The sequence below is a fragment of the Sinohyriopsis cumingii genome, chromosome 7 (assembly GCF_028554795.1).
Source record: "Sinohyriopsis cumingii isolate HCF-2022 chromosome 7, ASM2855479v2, whole genome shotgun sequence".
In the NCBI taxonomy this organism is placed as follows: domain Eukaryota; kingdom Metazoa; phylum Mollusca; class Bivalvia; order Unionida; family Unionidae; genus Sinohyriopsis; species Sinohyriopsis cumingii.
The window spans coordinates 7,378,476-7,403,035 of record NC_142967.1 but is presented as its reverse complement, the minus strand read 5'-3'; the positions used below and the strand labels follow the sequence as shown (position 1 = coordinate 7,403,035).

General features: G+C 38.8%; 1 protein-coding gene across 2 annotated transcripts; it reads right to left on the bottom strand.

Moving 5' to 3' along the window:
- Positions 1-217: 217 nt before the first annotated feature.
- On the bottom strand, positions 218-23,574 carry LOC149794697 (dolichol phosphate-mannose biosynthesis regulatory protein-like). Of its 2 annotated transcripts, XM_089964315.1 has the most exons (5): positions 23,485-23,570; positions 22,676-22,870; positions 4,447-4,536; positions 1,063-1,165; positions 218-335 (listed from the first exon to the last, which is right to left on the bottom strand). In XM_089964315.1, exons 2-5 carry the CDS (start codon positions 22,694-22,696, stop codon positions 280-282), a joined length of 270 nt encoding a protein of 89 aa, XP_089820441.1. In that variant the 5' UTR covers positions 22,697-22,870; positions 23,485-23,570; the 3' UTR covers positions 218-279. The 2 variants fall into 2 exon arrangements, with proteins under 2 accessions (XP_089820441.1, XP_089820442.1); XM_089964316.1 differs by lacking the exon at positions 22,676-22,870 and having other exon boundaries at positions 23,485-23,574.
- Positions 23,575-24,560: the final 986 nt, after the last annotated feature.

Below are 24,560 nucleotides of genomic sequence, written 5' to 3'. Positions count from 1 at the left end.
CTGATGGATGACTAGAATTTATGTTACATTTGTTACACCTTTTTATTATAGCTAAGATGTTTTAAGCCGTTTAATGCATCTGTTTATACACCTCACATACTAGGGTTCCCCCCCCCAGTGTCAATAAAGATGAAACGAGTCAAGTGAATAATGAATAGAAGGGTAAACAGAAAAAGAGTAATAGGATATAAGTAGGAATAAAAATAAGATAACAAAGTTAGAGTGTGATAATAACGTTAGCTGATCTTTATTATAAGACATGATAAAAGATACAAAAGATTAACTGGACTTATCCTTGGGCATAGCACGCAGTAGTGTTATCACAATGAAAGAACCTGCAAATAAATAAATAAATAAATAAGTAGATAAAGGAAGGAAGAATGAATGAATGAATGAATGAATGAATGAATGAATGAATGAATGAATGAATGAAATTAAACAATTGTATTTAATTAATTTACAAAGAAATGTTGTAAAAAGAAATCTCAAAGAGGTTGGGCCAAAATTATCACAACTTATAATAAGAATATGTAGGGATTGACGCTCTACTAACCAAAAAGAATGTAGAGATTGACACTTTACTAGCCAAAAAGAATTTAAGGGACGACTGTTGAGACCATCTGGCAGCAATACTGGATTAAGCTGGGCACCATTTGCAATCAGGATCAACTAGGCATTTAAAAAAAAGTCTTTTAGTCAAAACCGTATGTCCATAAGTCCATGCATTGAAAGGGGGATAGCGATAACAAGAGCTTCAAGATGACCATTTTTACATGGGGTAGGTGTTGTTTTGACAGCCACGTGTGAATTATTGGTTAAGGATAAATCATCCTAATTATGATCCTCTACTTTGTCACTTATAGCACAAAGAAACAAATCTCCCAAAAATGTCAAAGATGATGATAAATTCACTATCAGAAACAACACTGTGTGTGATGTCATTTAGAGCATTAGTTTTATCATTTTCTAATGCCATTAATCATGGAACTAAAGTTAAACTCAGTAAGACTTAAAATCAATTCTTCAGTATTTAAGAAAAAATTAATAAATAAACATTAATACCGATAAAGAGAAGCCCAAGAACTCCAGTGATCAGAGGAATGGCCACTGCATACACTATGTCAGGAAATAGATCATGGATTCTTTGCTCCTTGTCTACAAATGGCTGAAACGATAAGCAAAATTAAAAAACACCAAAGCTTCACATGTGATCCGCTGCTATTAACTTTTCTGGAGCTATCACTTACTTTAAGTCATCACGTCTTTAGTCTGTGAAGTTTGATACGATGATTCTGGAGCTATCACTTACCTTAAGTCATCACGTCTTTAGTCTGTGAAGTTTGATACGATGATTCTGGAGCTATCACTTACCTTAAGTCATCACGTCTTTAGTCTGTGAAGTTTGATACGATGATTCTGGAGCTATCACTTACCTTAAGTCATCACGTCTTTAGTCTGTGAAGTTTGATACAATGATTCTGGAGCTATCACTTACCTTAAGTCATCACGTCTTTAGTCTGTGAAGTTTGAGATGATAATGAGCTGTGCATATGACCATCATGGGAAATGTAATGTTACACATATAGGTTTGATGTGTGGGTCGACATGGCAGCGAAAGAGAAATAACATTATGCTAACTTTTTGGACTCTATGGCCTCATGAGGGAATTTAACATTGTGGGGATTTCTGGTCTCTAACGGGAATTAAACATTCTTGGCCTCTCTATTCTCTAATATAGTGCATAAAGATAAGGACAACTGGCAGGTCTCTATGGACCATAAGGGGAATTAACATTAACAGGAGTTGATGAAGAATAAAAGGAATTTAACACAGATCTGTCTGTTTGGCAACAATGCTAATTAAACATTAGGCCACCATTTTGATGATTTATAGTGACAAAGCAAAATCTCCATAGGATTAACATTATAGCTTCTATGACCTCTAACCAAAATGTAACGTTTAAAAGTCCTTAGGTAAAACCGTACGGATCTATATAACAATGAGAAGGGAAAGCATAATGTTTAAAACATTAATAGTTTAACACACTCCTTAACTGACCAACATAAAGTCATCTACCATCCAGCATCAAGATATTTACTATCCAAAACCCCACACACTCTATCCAACATGCCATTTGAAGTGACCAACAATAAGCAATTATTATCCAGCAGCCATGTATCCACTATCCAGCAACCAATTATGCATGCCATTTGGAGTGACCAAAACCCAGATATATTTTATCCAGCAGCTAATTATGTACTATCCAGCATGTGGTTTGTAGAACCAAAACTCAATTAACTCCTATTAACTCTAGTAATTAACTCCTGTTAACTCCAGTAATGTACTAACCATCATGCCATTTGGAGTGACCAAAACCCTGATGTCATTTATCTAGCACCTAATAATGTTGTATCATACATGCTGTTTGTAGAACCAACACTCATTTAACTACTATCGAGCACCCATTTATGCACTGTCAAACAACCATCACCCACTATTCAATAAGCCGTTTATACTACCCAAAACAACCCAAGTTATCTAATATATAAAACTGAGCAATTAGATTTGCTATTCAACATGAGGTTTGTAGTGAACTACAACCCAACACTGAGTTATGTACTATCCAACACACTGACTGGAGTAACCAGCATCCACTCATCAACTGACCATACAATGTATGATGTAAAATAAGGGGTATTCCCTTATAAACAATGTCAAACTCCCATTTCAGTATAATTTCCCTACCATCTCAAGTTTAAACAAATCTACTATCCCCTACTACCCAAATAAGTCCTACAACCCTAGTAATATTATCACACATTGAGGAAAAAAACAGGAAAGAGTAGGAATGCTCACACACAAACATACTTAAATGTTATCACCCATCAAGAAACAAAGAGAAGAAAGCTAGGAATATACACACATATAAACAAACATACTTATACACTATCATACATCATTCTTATTCGTGAGAAGATACCCAATTGAACAGAAAGTGTCTCTATGTCTTGATGTTTGTTGGTTTTGTTATGTCTTTTTTGTTAGGATAAGCAAGACAGTAAACACATTTTATGATAGAGTGGTTTAGGCTTTTTAAATTGACAATCATATGACTACGAGGACTCTGATGGCTATAAAAAAGCCCTTTGGGTTTTTTGAAAAAAAGTCTGAACTTGACAGCATTAACGGCAACTGCTCTACAATAAACCTTGGTTTCATCCCAAATTCTAAGTTTTGCAATGTGGGACATATAATTTTTGTCTCAACAGCTCATATGTAGCATTTTACTCAGCGTATGATAAAATGTAAAATAAATCGTAACAAAGTGAAATGACATTGAATAAGCCAGTCAAGTCTACTAAAATATTGGGTATTGGTCATACTAAACTGCATTCTGGAGAGTAGATCATTGGGTGTTGGATAGTAGATAACAAGTTGTTGGATAATATGTCACTAGGTATTGTCACTACAAAGGGCTTGTTCGATTGTAAGTATGTGGTGTTTTATAATATATAACTGGGTGTTGGATAGTAGATAATTGGATGCTGATAGCTGCAAATGACATACTGGATAGCAGATAATTGTGTGAACGTATATAAATGGTTGTTGGATAGTAGATCATAGAGAATTGGTCACAACAGAAAGCGTGTCAGACAGCAGGTGTTTGGTGTTGGATAGTAAATAATTATTTGCTGGATGATAAATAACTGGGTGCTGAAAATAGGAAGAGGTGTGTTAGATAGTAGAGATCTGGGTTCTGGATAGACAATCACTGGTTGTTAGTTAGTCACTCCAAACAGCATATCGCCAGTTGTTAGTCACTCCAAACTAGGTGTTGATCAGGAAGACTGTATCTTAAACCTATCGGTGTTTTCATCACATCGTTTTCCCTTTTCACCACTTTGTCCCACACATGTTGAAGCTATAGAAACCATTAACATTACATTTATCCTAGACCCAATAAATCCTCAAAATTAAGGCCTGTTGTTAATTTCCCACAGACCGCATATCATCATACGCATGGTAAACCTATGGTCATTTTTAAGATTACATTTCATAGAAGCCCTACAAATTCTAAAAATGGAGGCCTAATGGTAAATCCCTCTATACCGTCTTACATACATTAAACCTATGGATATTTTTAGCAATAAATTTCTCGTAGACCCTGTAAATCATCAAACTAGAAGCCTAATATTAAATTCCCAGAAAGTCCATATTCTCCCTCTCCCCACCACACATACGCACCATAGTGAAAATTGCATAACTGTTATCATGAGTCTTCTCATATCACCAACTGTCACAGAAGTAAACAAGTAAATTTTAATATGTGTGAGTGTGCCCTTGTGAGAGAAAAAGAAAGAGAAAAAAGATTTTACGTTATGATTCTTCCAAATTTTCATAAATTTAGCTTATGTGCTACACTGACGTGCATGCATGCATACTTACTAGGATGATCACCCAGATTGTGTAGTAAATAAAAATGATGCTAGAGAGGCCAACCAAACACCAGCCGATAACCTTGTCCTTCCCAGAGGCCTGCAACAAAAGCAGACATTTAAATAGCGATTTGCGATCCGATAATTTATAAATATTGCAGTGTAAGCTGACTCTGCTACATTAGACAGCGATTTAGTTCCAACATGCCAAGCACGCAAACAGCTCGAGTGACTCAATCACAGGATATATTCAGTCACATGATCTCTGTATCTCACACAATCTGGTTCTCTATTCGCTATCGAGTTATCCATTTCGCTAAATCGAAAGTCTCATTTGTGGATATCGAAGTACACGGCAACACAACAGGGCCTTAGTGTTAAAACAGTTCGTGTTCTCGACGCTCGATTGCTTGTATTAGAAACTTGAATGCCCAATATCGAGAGAACCAATTATACCAAGAGTTTGAATCATACGACCAGACTTCAAGCACGTAGTTGGTTTTAATCATATGCAATCTCCTTACAAGCTACCTCACTCAGAAATCGAATACAAGAGGAGCTGCGAACGATTCGAAGGAACGCGGCTTCTACTGACAGAGGCCTTCCATAGCCAACTAATTCATGCCCGTACATATATTTAAAAAAGTCTGTGAACATGCGCGGAGTGTGGAAGACAGTTGGCTGTTAAAATATAGGACATTATCACGGCCTGTACCTTTAGACCAATGAGCGTCTTATGGCCGATGTGTTTGAGGCATTATACGACATCTCGCTAAACAAAACTACGGCTTTTGTCCAGCCTATTACTATAATTTAACAGAAATGCGCTATACAAAAAAGTCACAGGTACCCAGCTAGAGCTGCTGTCGGGCATCATGCGCCTATTTATTGAGAATGACATTCGTGGCGATGTTTCAATATTGAATCCGCGTGATGCAATAGAGTATAACCAGTGTACATGATATGACAACGAAAAGTCATCCAATGAATAGTCAATCTAGATACTAACAACCATTACGCTGTGCCAAGATAAAAAAAAAAAAAAACAAACCGGCTTTAATAGGATCGGCACTTCTCTTAGTAATTCAACAATTCTAAGCGGCAATGATAAGTACATCAGCAGACCTTCCATTGGGTTACATCCTCAACGTATATGTCGAGTATCTTGAGGAGTTTCCTGACGTACATAGAGACGATTTGCTAGCTTCTGAGACAACAAAAAAAAAAAAAAAGCGTTTTGGATGATAGGCTAAGCGATTACCAGTATGCATTAGTAAGTATACTGGAGAAAGGAGAAGTGGTGGTGGTGGTAATAAGTCACTGAAAGCACGAAGGTAAGTGTACAGTCGGATAAAAAAAACGGAACGCTATATAAGCCATTAGCAAACCGTACAATTCTACATAAAGTTTGGGCTGCGTGTCACCAAGTTTCACAGTGTGCAGGTGTTTAAAAAGTTGCATCGAGAACCTCTAAAAAAATAGTTTTGACACTGCATTACGGCCATACCCAGCGACCACCACAAAATGGGGCTATACATCACAAACAAGACAAGCCTTAGTCCACTCAACAACAAAAGGTGGAGCGCTCTGGACGTCATTACGACGAGTGCATACGGCCACTACTGTACAACGCATGGGCAACAAGCGTGGGTAAAAGAACGCCTCAGAGAACTCTTGGCCGAATAAGAATACCCTTTGGTAGTAGCTAAATCTCTACTACATCAAGGCTGTACCAAAAGAACATAAGATGGCGTCACCTCCTGGTACTGCTCTTGAGTTGGGGATGCGTAATATATGTCAGCAGTCTCCGCTTTTTTCTGCTTTTTCATCATCTCCTCAAATGTTTTGTCAACGGCAACCATGGCTGGGTGTTTAACCTTGTTCAGTGCTAGCGCATTCATTGCCGGCTGCGCTGGTGGACCAATTCTCAGATGCACTTGTGACTTCCTGCTTCTTCTCAAACTCGACATGTCAACCGATAATCATGACGGATGAAACTAGTGATATTACCGGAGCTTACCTAGTAAATGTGGCTGCCAGTGTTCTACAAAAAGATCAGACTGATTGAATCCTATTCTAAGTCACTCGCAAGCACTCGCAAGAGGTTCGCGATAATTTATAGGCATAAAATGGTTTACAACTTGCGTTTACCGTCTGAGAGAGATGACTACACTAAGCAGTCATCCATACCCCTAGTTTAGCCCTCTTTGTAGCATACGTCTTTGCTACCTCTTCGCCACTTATCGCCATAAAGCCCACAAACGCATGAGGATAGGGAATATACATTTTCGCTGCTTCAGAAGCAACAAATTCGGCATGGCGATCACGCTACTGTGATAGTGTTGACTTGATATAGCGAGGGAACTGATGCGTGTGCGATCGTTGTTTCTACCTCTAGAGCTGTCAACAAATAGACCATCTCATCAACATTCATGTCAATTAAAGAAACCAAAATATGAAGCCAACACATGACGAAAACTGGAAAGCCACTGGGCGCAGAAGTAGCTTTCTGAAACTCCATTCTGAGAAATGCGACGCTCCATTATAATGATATAGTTTTAATCCAACGTGTCTTGAATTTTCAAAGAAAGAAGGCTAGTCAAGATATCTGCTCGCAAAAGTAACCAACGATGAGTTTTATTATGATATGACCTATACGCCGATGGCGGCGTGGAGGGTAATATCGGCACGTTTAGTAATGTCCGTTTCGTTATTTTAGATTCCAGAAATGCGCACATGTCGAGTAGTAAAAAGCAAAGTAATTTTCTCGAACCATTCAGAGAGAGAGAGAGAGAGAGAGAGAGAGAGAGAGAGCAAAGCAGATCATTCGGATCCTAGCCCCCGGATTGACCGGAAGACATACGAGTCTTTGTTGCAGCGGGCCCAAGGTCTGTCGTAATTTTATTTATGTGTGACCCAGGTGTACGTGTTTGTCATGTCTGAGCGCGTTAGTAAAGGAGTGACTGAGCGATCAGTGCCCGAGGTGCACGAGGGGGACGATATCGTCGAGCGCCATGTACTTAAAAAAGGCCATAGGAGCTCGTCGTATCATCTCTGGACTAACGCCATCTGATTCATTGTGTCCAAGCCTATAACGGCGGATACAATTTGTGAGAATTGTAATATCTGAATGTTTAGGGGCTTCGTGTCAAGTAAGTTGTCATATTTATATTATCGTGTTGCTATATATTGAAATACCGGCGTGCGTGTTGTGTATCATATTTGTCTCGTTTGTAGTATTGTATATTTAAGTATTTCTTCTGTTTCGTTGTATGGTATCGTTGACGCGTAATATACCCCACGGTCCGAGAGTGTTGTGTTCGTTTCTTTTGTACAACGCCCTGCTAACAATGGCACCAACCGTGCAGACACGACAGGACGGAAGATGGCGGATCAACAATTAAACCACAATTAAACCAGACCGAAGTACCTCTACCAATGCAGACTAAAGAGTGCAAGTTATGAAGTGAAAGTTAACACTTTTCCTGATGATTTATTGGGTTTTTTTCCAACCCGAACAAAAAAAAGGAAGTGCTCAGACATTTTCTTTCATAGTGTTTCTCGTGAGGACGTCATTATCTTCGCAGTTAATGGACATGAACAACTATATAGAAGTCGTACAATTTTTTCTTAGTGTTATGTGTTCTGTGTTAAGAGTATATATTTTCGGAAGGAAGGATTCTTGATAATGTAAGTTAAATGTTTCATTTATTCTTGACTCATGTAGTACCGTTAGTCATTTTGTTTAAAACTCATTAGTTTCTCTAATCGGTATAGTTACAAAGTTTTAGCAGCACGGTTTGACCCGCATATTACATGCGACACAAAAATCACCGAGTCAAATCCAGGCTATGGGCTGCTCTGACATTGTTTAAATTTATTTTGACATATTGTATTTTGAATTTCAGACTTGATTGTTGCTAAAAAATAATTCATCATTAATTTAATGAACATTCCAATGACATCTATAATATTTATTATGAAAGTCTTTGTATTATTCATTAGTGTTATACACCATTATGTGTTTATTTGATGTGAAAACTTACGTCTAATATTCTTGGGGCGTTCCATAACTTTCAGAAGTGCAGAACCTTTTCTAGCAAGCACTTTAGAAATGTTGGTATATTCGTGTACATAAAGTAATTAAGTCCTTTTGCAGTAATATCGGTATTAATCTCGACCCCCCATACACCATTATTGCTTTTTCAGAGCTGTTAAATAGTAGTAGATTCTTGTTCTCACTAAGTAGTGGTTGTACAACAAATCGCTGTTGTTCAATAAAAACAAATCATTGAAGGATTTTGTTCACCGTAGTTATATTTACGCGCGATTGTTTGGGTTTCTCTTCATAACGGCTACAGGTAAGAATCCCACGACAGAAACGGAGATGATACAGGCACCGAATGCCAGTGGGTACGTGGTAATGCCAATTGGGACCCCACTTAAATCTGTTGTACCCCCATCAAACGTATCCGTAACCCCAACCAAACCAGTTATTTCCCCTCCACCCCTTTGTTGCAAAGCACTCCTGTTGCAGGTATTGGGAGAGGATCGCTCAGTCAGCTCGGTATCCCGAGTGTAGATACCAAGCCTAAGGTTAGTATAGGTGCCTCGATACTAATAGACGATCCCAGGGTACTTGTTCCGCTCCTAGTGCTACACCCACCCCACTCACTTCCACCGTAGTACCCAGGATCCCATTCTTTTCAGGAGACGTGCCAATACATAAAGGTGACGTCACATACTACGAGTGGAGATTTGAAGTAAAATGTCTCCGACCTAAATATCCTCCGGCTATTTTGATTCAGGCGCTCAGACGGTCTCTACGAGGCAGGGCGACACATACCGTCATAGCATTAGGCGAGAAAGCCCCCATTTAAACCATATTGAGGCGCTTAGATACTGCCTTCGGAGATATGTCAACTCAGGGGATGATCATGCAAGAATTCTTTTTAACTCTTTCCAAAGAGAAGGGGAATCGCTGACTGGAAACACTTCTACAAACTGAGATCGAAGCGGGCCACATCAGAGAAGAGGATAAGGACGGCCTCCTCAGACAGAAATTTTGGTTTTCACTCAGGAGTGACCTCCTGAAGAGCCATACTCACCATAAGTTCGACACCATCTCTAACGACGATGAGTTATTGCGGTAGATTCGGATGGTCGACAAGTAGCTAAACATGCCGAAGGACGTTGGCCCAATTACAACTAAACAAAAGTATGCCACCAACCCATTGTAGATGACGAACACGAAAGACACGAACCAGGGAGAGTTCAACTAGAGGATCCAACAAATAGAAGAGAGATTGGGATCTTAAATCAACGCTCTTGTTAAACACCTACATTAACAGTCAATGCTCCTCATAGAACTGACGAAAATTAACGGAGGGCAGAGTAACAACAGCCAGGGCCGAAATGACAATAAACTAGGCCATTACAGTCACAGTAGCCAGTACAACTACCAAGAAAAGCGGTGAAACGGAAATCGAGATAACAACAGCCGATGGCTAGGCTATGGCAAAGAGATCAGCATTTAAAAAGAGTAACCACATCTTTAGATCGCCATACAGAGGCAATAACCATTCTAAAGGCCAGAATACGCCTTTGATTGGTTCTTCCAACACCATTATTGTTCACTTAAACAATGTCCCGGGTACGGCCCTTATTGACAATGGGTCGATGTTGACTACTGTATCAAATAGTTTTTATTCGTCATTTAGTGATAAGCCAGTGCTTCACTCTCTCGAGTCGCTGAGTCTCAAAGTCACTACTGCAGATGGTTCTCTTCTCACATACCTAGGATACATTGAGTATCCAATTTTAATGCCGTTTTGTGTGATTTTGAATTTAGTCTCCCTATTTTAGTGGTACTGGATACAGAGTTCAACAGTATCTGTCCTGTAGTTCTAGGGACAAATATCATTCGTTTGTGTAGAGATTTCATGCTTGATAATCCTTCAACGGAAATAATTCCAAATGCATGCAAGGTCGCTACGGACAGCATTGAGTGTACGTCGTTTACAGTCAAATCTTCCAATGCGCGTACTGTCAACATTGCGCCGCATGAAACTATTACTATCAACGGCATTGCCCGTAATGTTGATGCTCATACAATAGAAGCGATTACAAAGAATTTAGGAAACTGAACATTTTACAGTTTGTCCAAGAGTAATCACGGTTAATCAACAGGGCTCACATTCCAAAGTTCAAGTCAAACTTTGCAATATGTCCGCCAAATGTGTGACAGTAAGACCCAAGTCTGATGTATGCCTCATAAGTGACGTCGAAGTGGTTGACCACACAGCTTCTGAGTTTACCCCAGGAGGTCAGAAAACAGTTTACATTTTGCTCCAGAAGATCTTAAGGTTAAATCTGACATGGAAAATCTGACCCCAGAGTAACTGGATAGACTCAAACAAGTATTGGGCAAATGGGACTGCGTATTTTCGAAGGGCCACACAGACCTGGGACATATTTATTGATTGTTGTTGTTGTTGTTGTAGGGTTTAACGCCATTTTTCAGCACACGATAGGCTATACATGGCGGCCAGTATTAATGGTGGAGGAAGACCAAGAAAACCCCCAGGAAATAACCACCGACCCACAAGAAGCTACTGGCAAGCCTTCTCACATACCCATATTGGCTGAATCTGAGACTCGAACCCACGCAGAGAGAGGTCAGATGGCAGTGATCCGTAACGGAGAGTGCTTTCGACCATTCGGCCACTCGAAGCCCCCTGAGGAAAGACTGACCTCGTCAAGCACACGGGGATGTATAAGGAGGTGCGACAGCATATTCAGGAAATGCTAGATGTTGGTGCAATCATGGAATCTGATAGTCCTTACTCCTCTAATGTTGTGTTGGTCCGGAAAGACCCGAAAGAACGCATACATGCTACCGCGGTTTGATGATACAGTCGATATATTGCGAGGGGCCAAATTCTTCTCTAAGCTGGACATAAAATCAGGATACTGGCAAGAGGAGATGGAGGAAGAACAATACACAGCTTCTCGGTAGGTCCACTCGACTTTTATGAGTTTTGGTTTGTGCAACGCTGGTGCTACATTTTAACGTCTTATCGAGAAATGCATGGGTGAAATGCGCGTCAGCAAGTACCTCGTTTTCATAGACGATATCCTCATTTTCCAAAATCGTTCGATTGGCAGATGGACCGTTAGGAGGCAACGTTCTCACGCTTACACCAGCATGGTTTTAAGCTGAAACGTTCTAAATGTGCGTTGCTCATGTCTTCAGTCGTTTATCTGGGTCACGTTATATCTGACGAGGGTAACAAGACTGACCTAGAGAAAACATCTGCTACTAAGACTTGGCGAATGCCTAACAACATTAAATAGCTACGTCAATTTTTGGGTTAAACGCTCTATTAGAGTGTCAAGGTGTCTCGAAGGAATAAGTCCAAAAAGAAACAAGTAGCTCCTTGCACTTGGGGCGCTGCCCAAGAAACCGCCTTCGCGACTCTTATAGGCAAGTTGACCTCAATCCAGATCTTAGCATTTGCCGACTATGCTAAACTATTTATCGTGGATACTGATGCTAACAGCTCTGGTTTAGGCGCGGTCCTATATCAAGAACAAAATGGTGCAAAAAGGGTCATTGCTTACTCCATAAGCTCGAGTTTTTGGGGTTAAAACGGGCCGTGACGGATAAATTCCATGACTATCTCGTAGGTACCTCCTTCGAGGTGGTCACGGACAGCAACCCACTGACATACGTTCTTTCGACGGCAAAGCTTGACGCTACATGGCATAGATGGGTTCCAGCTCTAGCAAACTACGATTGCTCCATCAGATATAGAGCTGGCAAAAATAACGTTGACGCCGACACACTTTCGCGTTTACTACAAATGTTCCTCGACGTGGTGGAATCCATTTGCCATGCAGCCACCGTCTCTGTTCCCTTGATTGATAGTGTTTTGGATGGTTCGGCACCTCATTCGGCCGATGAGGGACAGGGAACAGTTGACCGATAGAAAAATAGCAAAATTTATTGACCTCTAGAGTAAGGGTTTTCCGCCCAGGGAGGATGATCTCCGGAGAAAACGGCGTTCTCTTGACGGTCAATCAATCAGACAGCTTGTGATCCCAGAGCTGTACCAGAGCCTGGTCCGGAAAGGTATCCATAACGATATGAGTCATCAGGACAAGGAGAAAACAATTTGGTTAGCGAGGCAAATGTTTTATTGGCCTGGTCTGGAGAAGGTCGTGAATCGCAAGGTGTATACGCAGAAAAACCCCAGTTAGGGCAATGACTGAATTAACCCCAATTCACACCACACACCACCCCCCCAATGGAACTCGTCTGCATAGACTTGTTGTCACTAGAGCGATCTAAGGAAGGGTTTGAGAGTATCTTAGTGATAACTGATGATTTAACCAGGTATGCTCAGGCCGTTCCTTGCCACAACCGAACGGCTCAAAGTACCGCTAAAGCCCGTTATGAGTATATTGTTCGATATTAGTTTTCCGGAAAGGCTTCACAGTGATCAGTAACGTGTTTTCGAGGGTAGGGTTATAAAGGAATTATGAAAATTAGCAAACATACAGTGTGTGTGTGATTTTGATTTTTAACGTAGCTTTAACAATTTTTCAGTCGTATCGATATGATGTCTGCAGTGTGGCAGTTTAAAGTGATGTCTAGCACTGGGACATCATGCCGCAGACATGTAGTATGATGTCCCACCCAGTCACATTATCCTGACACAAGGCCAAACCAGTCGTAACACTAACCTTTTAATGCTGAGCACCAAGCAAATCAGCTGTTAGTATCATTTTTGTACGTCTTTGGTATGGCTCGGCCGGGGTTCGAACCCACGACATCCCGCTTCCGAGGTAGACGCTCTAAGCACTAGGCCACCGGAGCGGTCACGTTACTATAGGAACAAGGGACAAATACAACAGAGATATTGACATGATTAGAGACATGGTTAAAGACATAGACAGAGATATAGACATACATAGATTTATATACATAAATCTATCAAACAAATAACGATACAATCGACAAAAAAAAAATTGAGGCAAGAGAGAATAGGTATCTTTACCAGAGATATGAGTGGCCCTGAAAAGGGCCTTTGGGTTTCTTCTTCTACTCTCTCTCTCTCTCTCTCTCTCTCTCTTATCTTCTTTACTACATTTGCATTCTTCTCGCTCTTTTCCTCCTCCTCTTCCGCTTGCTCCTGCTCCTATTTCTCTTTTGATTTTCTTCCTCTTTCATTATTTTTTCATTATATCGTCTCATCTGTTCTTTTTCCTTTCGACCCTCCTTTCTTTTTTCCTGTTTGAGTTCCTTTAGTCTTTCTTTTGCTTTCGTCAAATTGTTGATTTTCATGTTGAATCTGTGGGGGCTATAAGAACCATACTCCAAGCTGACTAACATCTCCACCACCATCCCCAAATCATTCAGCTGTTAGTACCATTTTTGTACGTTTATGGTATGACTCGGACGAGGATCGAACCCTCGACCTCCCGCATCCGAGGCGGACGCTCTAACCACTAGACCACCGGAGCTGTTCGAACATACAAAAGTCTCTCTCCTCCCCATTCACCCACAGGGAAATGGTGCCTTTGAACGCTTCAATGGAACGCTCTTAAAAATGCTAGGGACATTGGAGGAAGAGCAGAAACAAGATTGGAATTCATACATTGCTCCAATTGTCCATGAATATAATGCTACTAAGCATGATTCCACTGGATTCTCACCCCATTTTCTTATGTTTGGGTGGCACCGCCGGCTTTCGGTTGATCTGGGTACCGCACCAGATTGTGGCGAGGCTGCTGCAGAGCCTCACACGTACGAGGAAAAACTGAAAGACCGCCTCCAGTTCGCTTACAAATCTTCGGCGAGGAAGTCGAGGAATAGCCATGCTAAGAATAAGGTCCAGTACGATAAGATAGTCCGAGAGTCCAAATTTGAAGCAGGGGACCGAGGCCTAGTGAGCAATTTCGGACTAAATGGGAAACAAAAATTAGCCGACAAGTGGACCAAGGACGTATATCATGTGATATCGATCCCCAACTTGGATATGCCAGTGTAAAAGGTGAGAAGGATCGCAGGTCCGAAATCTCTACGCATATTGCATCGTAATATGCTTTTGCCTCCTATCTTTCTTGCGATCCAGCCCCAACGAAATCGGTTCGGATGAACCCGAGTGTACAAAAAGGAGCTTGAATCTCTGAGTTCTGATGCAGACAGCAACAGGTATGTTATACCACACAGACGACTCGGTTGGGTCGGGAAGCAGATTGTTCTACCCCGAGACCACTCCAAAATGACCGCTTCTGATAGTAGATCTCGACCTATTATCGATCCCCATATTAGCCAGCCTCTTGAAAGCGTTACCTTTCAAAATAGTGGGTTATGGAAATATGAAAGTGGTTTAAATGAACCAACAACTCATTTTTCTATTCCCTCACGTGCCTCGCATGAGAGCACTCAGCTCGGATACCCAAAGGTGTCTACCGAAACCAGACCGAATTATAGGGAGACCTAGAGCGTCAGTCCGTGAGATCAGTCCAGAACCCACCAGCACCACAGGTGTCGCGGGAAGAAACCAGTAAGGCATTCTACCCGAGATCGAAAAAAAACCCACTCAACCGCATAGGTCAGTGAGTGTATTCGCAGACGATTTACTACTTGTGATTTACTGAGATCTATCCGTATCTTTCGGGCGTTCTCTTTGTTTTATTTAGTAGGTATGAGTGATTCTGAATATCCCATTTATTGTCAATTTAACACAAAAATATAAATATAAGGAGATAATCTGACATCATTATATAAGTAACTGTATTTTCAATTTCAGTGGTTTTATGTATTTAATTTTTTGCCGGGCAATTTAATTTCTTTAGCTCTGTAGTTCCGTTTATTTTATTTTTTAATTGTTCCCCATGTTATGAATTAAGACTACTGCGGAATGATGGATAAATGTGGGGGTAGTGGTCTTCTGGGAAGAATCGGATGGGTTCGAATCCAACCGGGGCTGACCTACTAGGTCAGTCACGTTAGTACCACTACAGAAGAAGAAGAAAGAGAATACGTAGTATTAGAAAACCGCTCTTATATGGTTTTTATTTTTTAAACTAAAGAGGATGAACTGTCAATTTTTTGGTTGTTTTTAAATCTTGACATATGTGAATAACTGTCATATATTAATTTTTTTATTTATTTCTGAAGACACGTTGTTATAGTGATTATTTTTCCTGTAAATTTCTTTTTTGTGTGGGCTGCAGGCACAAATTTGTTAAATGTCGGAATATATTTACACTTAGGGAGGAAGTATAAGACCCACGTGCGTGTTTGTCATGAGTGAGCGCGTGAGTGATCGATCAGTACACGAGGCGCATGGGGGGGGGGACGAATCCGTCGAGCGCCATGCACTTAATAAAGGCTCTAGGCGCTCGTCGTATTGTCTCTGGACTAATGACATCTTATTCATTGTGTCTATGTCTATAACGAGGAATACAATTTGTGAGAATTGTAGAATGTTTAGGTCTTCGTGTCTGGTAGTTGTCATTTTTATATTATCGTGATACTACACATATTGAAATACCGGCGTGCGGGTTGTTTGTCATATTTATCACGTTTCTAGTTGTGTATACTTAATTATTATATGCTCATTTTTTCTTCCGTTAACTTTACATTGTCAGAATTTTATGATATTGCACCCCTTCAAATTGCATTAACGTGCATAAAGGAACAACTTTCTATTGTAAACAAACAATGGACGCAGACGCCAGCACTCTTGATTCTTAAACAAAAATGTACACTCGCGTAGTAGACGCTTTACGTTTTGGTTGATGAAATTTGTTTCTAAATGAAGTAAAGCAGATGTTTCGTGGAATGTCACATACCAGCTGCTTTGGCACATTGCGCGTTAACTTTTTTGATACAATGTTTCGGATTTAGGCTAGCTATGCAGTAGACGCCAGACAAGATCCTTACAAATAACATGCATGTGACAAGGAATAAACTTGTCTTCTTTAGCTGGTTATAAGAATGGCAAAGATAACTTAGTTTTACATCCTGAATTTCCTCAAAATGTACTTTCTTAGTTTTGTCTTCTGTAATCTTGATTACACATTTCGAAATTATTCCAAGTACAATTACATCCTCCTTACTGCACTCAAAATAAAATAAGCATTAAATTCCATAGCGTCTTTTTGATAATTGCAATTGAAAGACTTCATATTTTCCCACATTATGATTTCAAACATTCAGTGACAGAAACATAAACATATTTGCAGATGTCAACACGCTTCTACCTCGCGTCTTCGATCCGATGTATTTCATGTGGAATTGTCACATATAAATCCAGTCCATAATCAAAAAATTTCGTAGAATCGAAAGAAAAAATAATGCCAAACTCTATTCATTCCAAATCAAATGGGAAAGTTGTTGCAATGCACATTCATTCATTTAAAATATGACTCCAAATTTAAATTTTAACTAGACACGCCATTTTCTTTCGAAAGTCATGTCTAGCGCGCGAATAAGTTCAAATTTATCTGGGCGGAGTTTTGTGCGCATTGACAATGCCGTTGTGTAATGATGAATCTGCGGTTGTGTATTTAGTTTGGAATACGGCATACATTCAGTTACATAGATTCTTTCAGTGTATTTTTGTTTATATAATTAAGCCTAAGGTAGAATAAGAAAATGAGCATATAATAAAAAGGTTACTGTATTTATATGGGAAAATATGAACTCGTTTTGTCGGATGGATATACTGCACTCCCAGGTCGTGCAGTATTTCCGTCCGAAAAACTCGTTTATATTTTCCCATACAAATGCAGTAACCTATTCAGTTCTGTTTCGTAGTAGGTTTTTTCCTGTTCTTCTTTTGTCTCGTATTGTTCACGCTAAATAAACCCCACGACATGAGGGTGTTGTGTTCGTTTCTTTTGTACAACGCCCGGTTCACATATGTATACAGTAGGACAAATAATGAAGATACAGTCAGAGTGATATTTAGATGCTGTTTCGAGCAGCTTGCAAGCAAATATGCTCTTACCACAGCCGTGGAGGCAAACGATGATAGCAGTGTGGCTGTAAGTCATCAAAGATCGCCGTGCTAGCACTACCCGGAGTTCAACGCGTCTTACGACTAATATATGATCGACACGAACATTTTATATATTGTGCTGCTCATCCTTAATGATGTATAAATACACGTTTGAGATGCCTGCTGCCCGTGACGTCTTTTCGATTTGCAACTCTACGCCTACGCTCGCATTTTCCATGCATCTTTCGGAACCGTGAAGCGTATGGTGTTACGCTGACTTCATAACCAGGATAACGGCAAACCAATGGAGGTAAACGGCACCAGCATCAATCGATTGCAACTTCGTTTTACTGTCTTCCTCGCCATTAGTTTTTGGGATTCTTCCCGCTGCTGGTATCTTGATTGTGACTTTAACCTTCATCGACACCTTGCTAATAAATTTTGAATCTAATCCGGCGAATTAACCTTTATTTTCACCATTACGGTCACAGTCTTTCTACAGGACTTCATCAGACGGAAGTAGCCGATTCTGCCACGGGATGAATACCACTTTGAAAGTAATTTCACAAAATAAAATGTTTAACTATAATGTTTATTTCAGATTGTATCATAATTTTATATAAATTTCCTGAATAGAAATATCGAGTTAAATTTAGGATAGTACAAATGAAGGTTGATGACGTCATCACACTCACAATATTAAATCCACGACTGATGCTGGACCCGGTATTATTATATGCTCATTTTTTCCCCGTTGTCTTTACATTGTCAGAATCGTTCAGTATTACCCGATACTCAACTCGCGCGACAATACACATATAGTATTCACGTGGATAAAGGAACTACTTTCTATTGTAAACAAACAATGGACGCAGACGCCAGCACTTTTGATTTGTACACAAATCATGTATACTCGCGTAAGAGGCTCTTTACGTTGTGGTTATTTAAATCTGTTTCTGAATGAACTAAAACAAATGTTTCGTGGACTGCCACATACCAGCTGCTTTGGCACATTCCGCGTTGATACTATGTTACGGATTTAGGCTAGCTACATTATATAACAGACGCAAAAAAGGTCCTTATAAATAAATACAAGTGACAAGTCATATACTCTCTTCTTTTAAGAATGGCAAAATAAAATATCCTTACAGTTTTACATCCTGAATTTCCTCAAAATGTATTTTCTTAATTCTGCAAATCCGAATTACATGAGCCATGTCATAGGTTTTCAATCTGGATTACACATTTTGAAATTGTGCTGTAATTTCGATGATAAGTGAATTGCATCCTCCTTACTGCACTCAAAATGAAATAAGCATTAAATTCCATAACGTCTTTTTGATAATTGCAATTGAAAGACTTCATATTTTTCCCACATTATGATTTCAAACATTCAATGACAGAAACAGAAACATATTTGCTGATGTCAACAGGCTTCTCTCTAGCTTATAAACTCGCATGTATTTCATGTGGAATCGTCACATACAAATCCAGTCCATAATAACGAAATTTCCTAGAATCGAGAAAAATACCAAAATCTATTCATTCCAGATCAAATGGAAAAGTTGTTGTAATGCACATTCATTCACAATATGACTCCAAATTTCAATTTTAACTAGACACGCCATTTTCTTTCAAAGGTTATGTCGAGCGCGCGACTAAGTTCAAATTTATCTGGGCGGAGTTATGTGCGCAGTAATAATGTTGTTGTTGTGTAATGATGAATATGCGCTTGTGTATTTAGTTTGGAATGCGGCATACATTCATTTACGTTGTTTCTTGTGTTTATATAATTAAACCTTAGGTAGAATAAAAAAATGAGCATATAATAAAAAGGTTACTGCATTTGTATGGAAAAATATGAACTCGTTTTGTCGGAAAGATATACTGCACTCCCAAGGTCGTGCAGTATTCCATCCCAAAACTCGTTCATATTTTCTCATACAAATGCAGTAGCCTATAAGTATTAAAAGACCATACAGACACTACGCCGTGATCGGTACGAGTATTAGACCCTAGCGCTTATTTACTGCAGAGCAGAATCTGGTGAAATCGGCTACTTCCACCTGATGGAGTCCTGCAAAAAGACTTTGTGACCGTAATGGTGAGGAAAAAAAGGCTAATTCGCCGGATTAGATTCATGCGATGGTCGTCTGAGAGTTATGCATTGGTACGTTACTGTCTTTTGAAAAGATATGGATAGCTTTTCAATCTTCTTGCGATTCTGAAGCGATAAAAGACGCGTGACAAAATTCGAATCGAGCGGATGGTTGGGGTCACGCTTGCACTCCTTGTGTTAATTTATAGTACCAATAAGGTGAGTTCGAGTTGTCGGAGATTTCATGGTACTTTATTGATAAAACGTCAGACCCCTATGGCGATAGTGAACAAGAAAAACTCTGAAGGCTCGTTGCTGTTCCGGCATTGTAATCCCAGAAGATCTTTGATGGTGGACTTGTTGCCGTTCGTAGTAAAAGCAAAAAGCTGAGGTTGACAAAATCAATTCATATTGGCGCGTCATTGTTAAACTTGTCGCATCATATGTTGGAGTTCTACCATTGCAAGATCAAACACGTTTTACCAGGATCGTATCAATATGCTTTATAATGACACTGACTTGCTACTGATGCACAAAACCACTAATGGTGTTTATTCAGATATTGCAAACACACTTGCGAGCGAATTTGATAACAACGATTATTCGAAAGAACACCGGTTCTTCAGAAACGCCAATAAACAGGTTGTTGGGAAATTCAAAGACGACTGCTCTGGTAAACAAATCGAGAAATATGTATGACTGCGCCCTAAAATGCGGTCGGTTGTGGTTGGACCGAAAAGCGGTCTCACCGGCAAGAACATAACAAGGCAAAAGGTGAACGGGTTGTTGTGCAAAAAGAATCTCAAGCATGTTATGTATGTAGAATGTCTACGAACGCGATGTGAATTCACTCACACGGCAAATATATAATACGGTGTCGGAAACATCACATGGGCGTATACCAATGCACCAAAGTGAATCTGGTTCTGCTTCACACAAAACGAAGGATATTTCCCGAAGGAAGTACTACTTAACGTGTATGGGCATCATGCAATTGTGAATCAACTTACGTCAAAGTTATTGGTGGCAGTTACAGATCGAACTCGATTTGGATTTACAGTCTGAGATTCTGCGCGGCACCGAATGCAATATGAAGAAATTTAACTGTTCAATGTCATCACGAAAAAAGAAATGTATGAGGTGCCGTAGCGGACAGAAGCTGGCCCACTGAGAAAGCTGCAGTTGAAATTTCGATGTTGTATGTCGAGAAATCCAATATCACGTGTTGGATCAAACTGCACGTCCTTAAAGTTCCATTTTCGAGATCGAGATTTTAGATTTTATATATTAAATTATACAGTGGTTGTTTAAAGTTCTATTTCCTATGTCGACGTTTTACAGTGTATATTTTGAATTACACAGCGGTGGTTGAGATTTCAGTATCATATGTTGAGAATCCCTAATTCACACGTTGAATGTAACTGTTTGATGAAAGTTCCATTTCAAGTGGCGAGTATTTAGATTTCATCTGTTGAATTTCACAGCAATGAGAAGCAGCCTCCTTTTTAAAAATAACGCGGTCTGTTCACAAAGTGACCTCATGCGAAGAAATTCATAGTAATTCTGGACCTGTGAATGGTAACTTTCAAACCGTAAATGCATGAAATGTAATGGCGCCATATAAATGAATGCACGAAAGATATATCTTACTACTCGATATTATTTTGAATTGTTAAAGTGGACATAGTGTAATGTTACTTTTAACACATCATTTCACCATACAAAACTAGCAATTCTGACAAGCACAATAAAATGTTCAACCACCGCTGTGTAATTCAACAGAGCCAATGTAGGAACTCAACGTACGAAATGGAACTTTCCGCATAATCAATGTAATTAAACATATTAAATTGAAACTCTAGACATATGACATAAAAATGTCAACAACCGCCGTGTAATTCAGATGATACAATCTAAATACTCGACATTGGACATCGAATCTTCAACCAGCGCTGTGTTATTCATCAGATGAAATCTAAATACTCAACATATGAAATGGAACTTTCAACATAAACTCTTTGAACCAATACGTAAATTAGGAATTCTCGACGTATGTCACTGAAATTTCAACCACCGCCGTGTAATTCAAACGACACAATCTAAATCCTCGACACAGAAAATATAAGTTCAACCACTACTGTTTAGTTCAACAAATATAATCTAAAATCTCGACCAAGAAAATGGAACTTTAAGGACAAGCATTCTTGAAACGACACGTGAAATTGGAATTCTGGACATATGAAATTAAAATTTCAACGGCAACGTTCTGATTGGACCAGCTTTTGTCCGCTATGGAGCCTCCTAGAAATTCACAGATTTGAAAAGCTTCCCGTTGAGATAAATCAAAGATTTGAAAACTTCTTCTTTCACCGTAAATAACTTAATCGCACAAGCAGCGCCTAATTCCGAGGACAGAAAAAGAACCGTGTATTAGATTTACAGACAATAGTAGTATAGGCGTTTTGCTGTTACCGATCCAGGTCACTGCTTCTATCTTGCATGATTCTGGCCACTTCACTTTCGTAGATTACTGAATACAAAGGTTGTGCATAATATGTGGGTTTTATGATAAAATGAGGAAAGATCATGAGGGGATAGAAGGCCGTGACCTATATAAAACTCACAAAGGCAAAACCCCATTAACCGTCTACTCCAAGTGTTATTCGGTTTTAAGCTTATTTCTTTATAGAAGGAAATGAACCAAACATAGCAAATGCAAATTTATATTCAAATGGAAAACCTGTTGGAAAAATATGGAAAGGCTTCCCTGAAACCACTGCACTCGTTATATTTTATCAACGGGCTAACACGTTTAGTAAATCTAACCATGCTGCTAATTTTTTCGGTGGTTTCCTTAATGATGTCTTCCTACATCAAATATTTATTAGGAACAAGCATCGCTGAGATAAAAGATAGGTTACAGAATGGAATCTGATACTTTTGCTCCGTTTCTATTTGTTCTAGATAAAATACGTCTTGAAATGAAAAGATAAACAATACACGTGTATCATCAAATGCTGGTCATCTCTCTCTCTCTCTCTCTCTCTCTCTCTCATGCGGAGATAAGTATTTATTTTTACCACACGATAATGGATTTACTCAATTCTGCAGCATGGACCTACTTCTAAATGAGGTGCTTCCATATTTATTTCCCTTCGGTACGGAACTATTTACATTCTGATGACTAATCTGTCGTCAATATTACACTGACAAATGGTGCCTTTAACGAAGTCCAGTAGGAGAGTCGTATATGCATTGGGAACATTGGATTTTCCAAATCCTGGAATTGGACTGTCTTTAATGAAGATCTGATTAAGCTAGAAACAGAAAGGTAAATAGCGGTGGAATTCAGGTTAAGATAAAGATGGTCTACGCAAGTGTTCGTAATAAATCAAAATACATGATTACCAAACGTCTTGACCCGTTCTTATTACAAACAGCGTCATCCTTCTGATATTAATGTTAATTACATAAATTGATTGCGGATTTAATCCCTGGCAAATAGTTATGACTATAATTATAAATTAAACGCCAAAAACTCACCATGGATGTTGTTGGTCACTAAGGGACCGACCATTTTAATATTCCGGAGAGACTTCTGAATTATAGCTTCGAAGCAAAATACTCTTTGATGTGTATACAAAGAGAAAAACAACCTATGAAATCATATTAGCAAAAGAATAAAAATATTATGTAGAAAAATCACACACACACACACACACACACACACACACACAACTGATATGTAAATGGTTCATCCCTACAATTTCTGGTGACTTTCTTTCACTCCAAAGCAACATATTGAGAGAGCCAGTTTAACTTTAAGTAGAATGGGTGACATATAGACCCTATCAGATCTGCGCGTGTTTGTACAATTAGGTGAAATTATAATATATGTTCAAATAAGCTGCAAAAGCAAGATTATACATACCATGAAAACGGAGAAATCCGTACGACAACCTCAACTAACCGCACGAATTTCGAAATGAAACCTATGTATATGGCAAGGGAAATAACCCTCACAGGAATTCTGAAAACCAACGTAAAATACCGCAAATTTAAGGCATTATAAATGTTTAGGGAAAAAGTCTGTGTACTACTTAGTCCTGGTGATAAAAGAACCCCATTCGGTTTATTTTGTCTTTTCTGGATAAAGGTCGGGAGATTTTCCCACTTTTTTGTATTTGGTTTGCTTATTCTATGCGTATGTAATCTTTGTGTAAAATATAAACAGCCTGTAACGTACATTTATCTTTATAATCAATTTTTTAATTAACGAACACATGAAAATACGCACACCAAAAATATTCCTATGCAATTTTACTGTTAAATAACAAAAAAGAATCATGCAAATAAAAATAAATGTAAAATATGGTAAGCAAAGGCTCTAACTACCTCATAGAATATATATATATATATATATATATATATATATATATATATATATATATATATATATATATATATATATATGTATATATATATATATATATATATATATATATATATATAATACTTTGACTATAATCAGGACTAATCATTCTTAAGAATTAGATTTGAGAACATCAAAATGAATAGTAATCAAGTTCCATCCATCAGAGGGTTGCATAGGAAACACAAATAAATGTTCAAACAGTTGCGCATAAATACTATAATGAAACAAGAATCTCGTCATCTACTTGCATGCCAGATTTAATCTGATTACCTGAAGTGGTTTATACTTAATTGTGCTAACAAGGTTTTCATCAAAATATCAAAGTCCAAGAAGTTAAAAGGTGTAAGCTTTCGAATTGAAAAATAATTGGTGAAATAGCCTAAAAAATCCTACCTGAGATCATCTACATATGGATAAACATATGCCTATCAAATTTCATTTCCCATCTGTCTGAAATGGTTTTTACTAAATGGTGCTAACAAGGTTTATTCTTCTTCAAAATGTTCACAAAGTTTTAAATGTTTAAAAAAATAGAACACAAGCTGTAATGGTCTGAAAGTCTTGCTAGGTCA

Bases quoted from the DNA above. Each gene is read 5' to 3' on its own strand.
- LOC149794697 (XM_089964315.1), bottom strand. From the start codon at position 22,696: ATGGAAGCACCTCATTTAGAA. The intron at 4,537-22,675 runs GTAGGTCCATGC...CTTTTGTTGCAG, and splicing joins TGGAAGCACCTCATTTAGAA to GCCTCTGGGAAGGACAAGGT. The intron at 1,166-4,446 runs GTAAGTATGCAT...TTATCGTTTCAG, and splicing joins CAATCTGGGTGATCATCCTA to CCATTTGTAGACAAGGAGCA.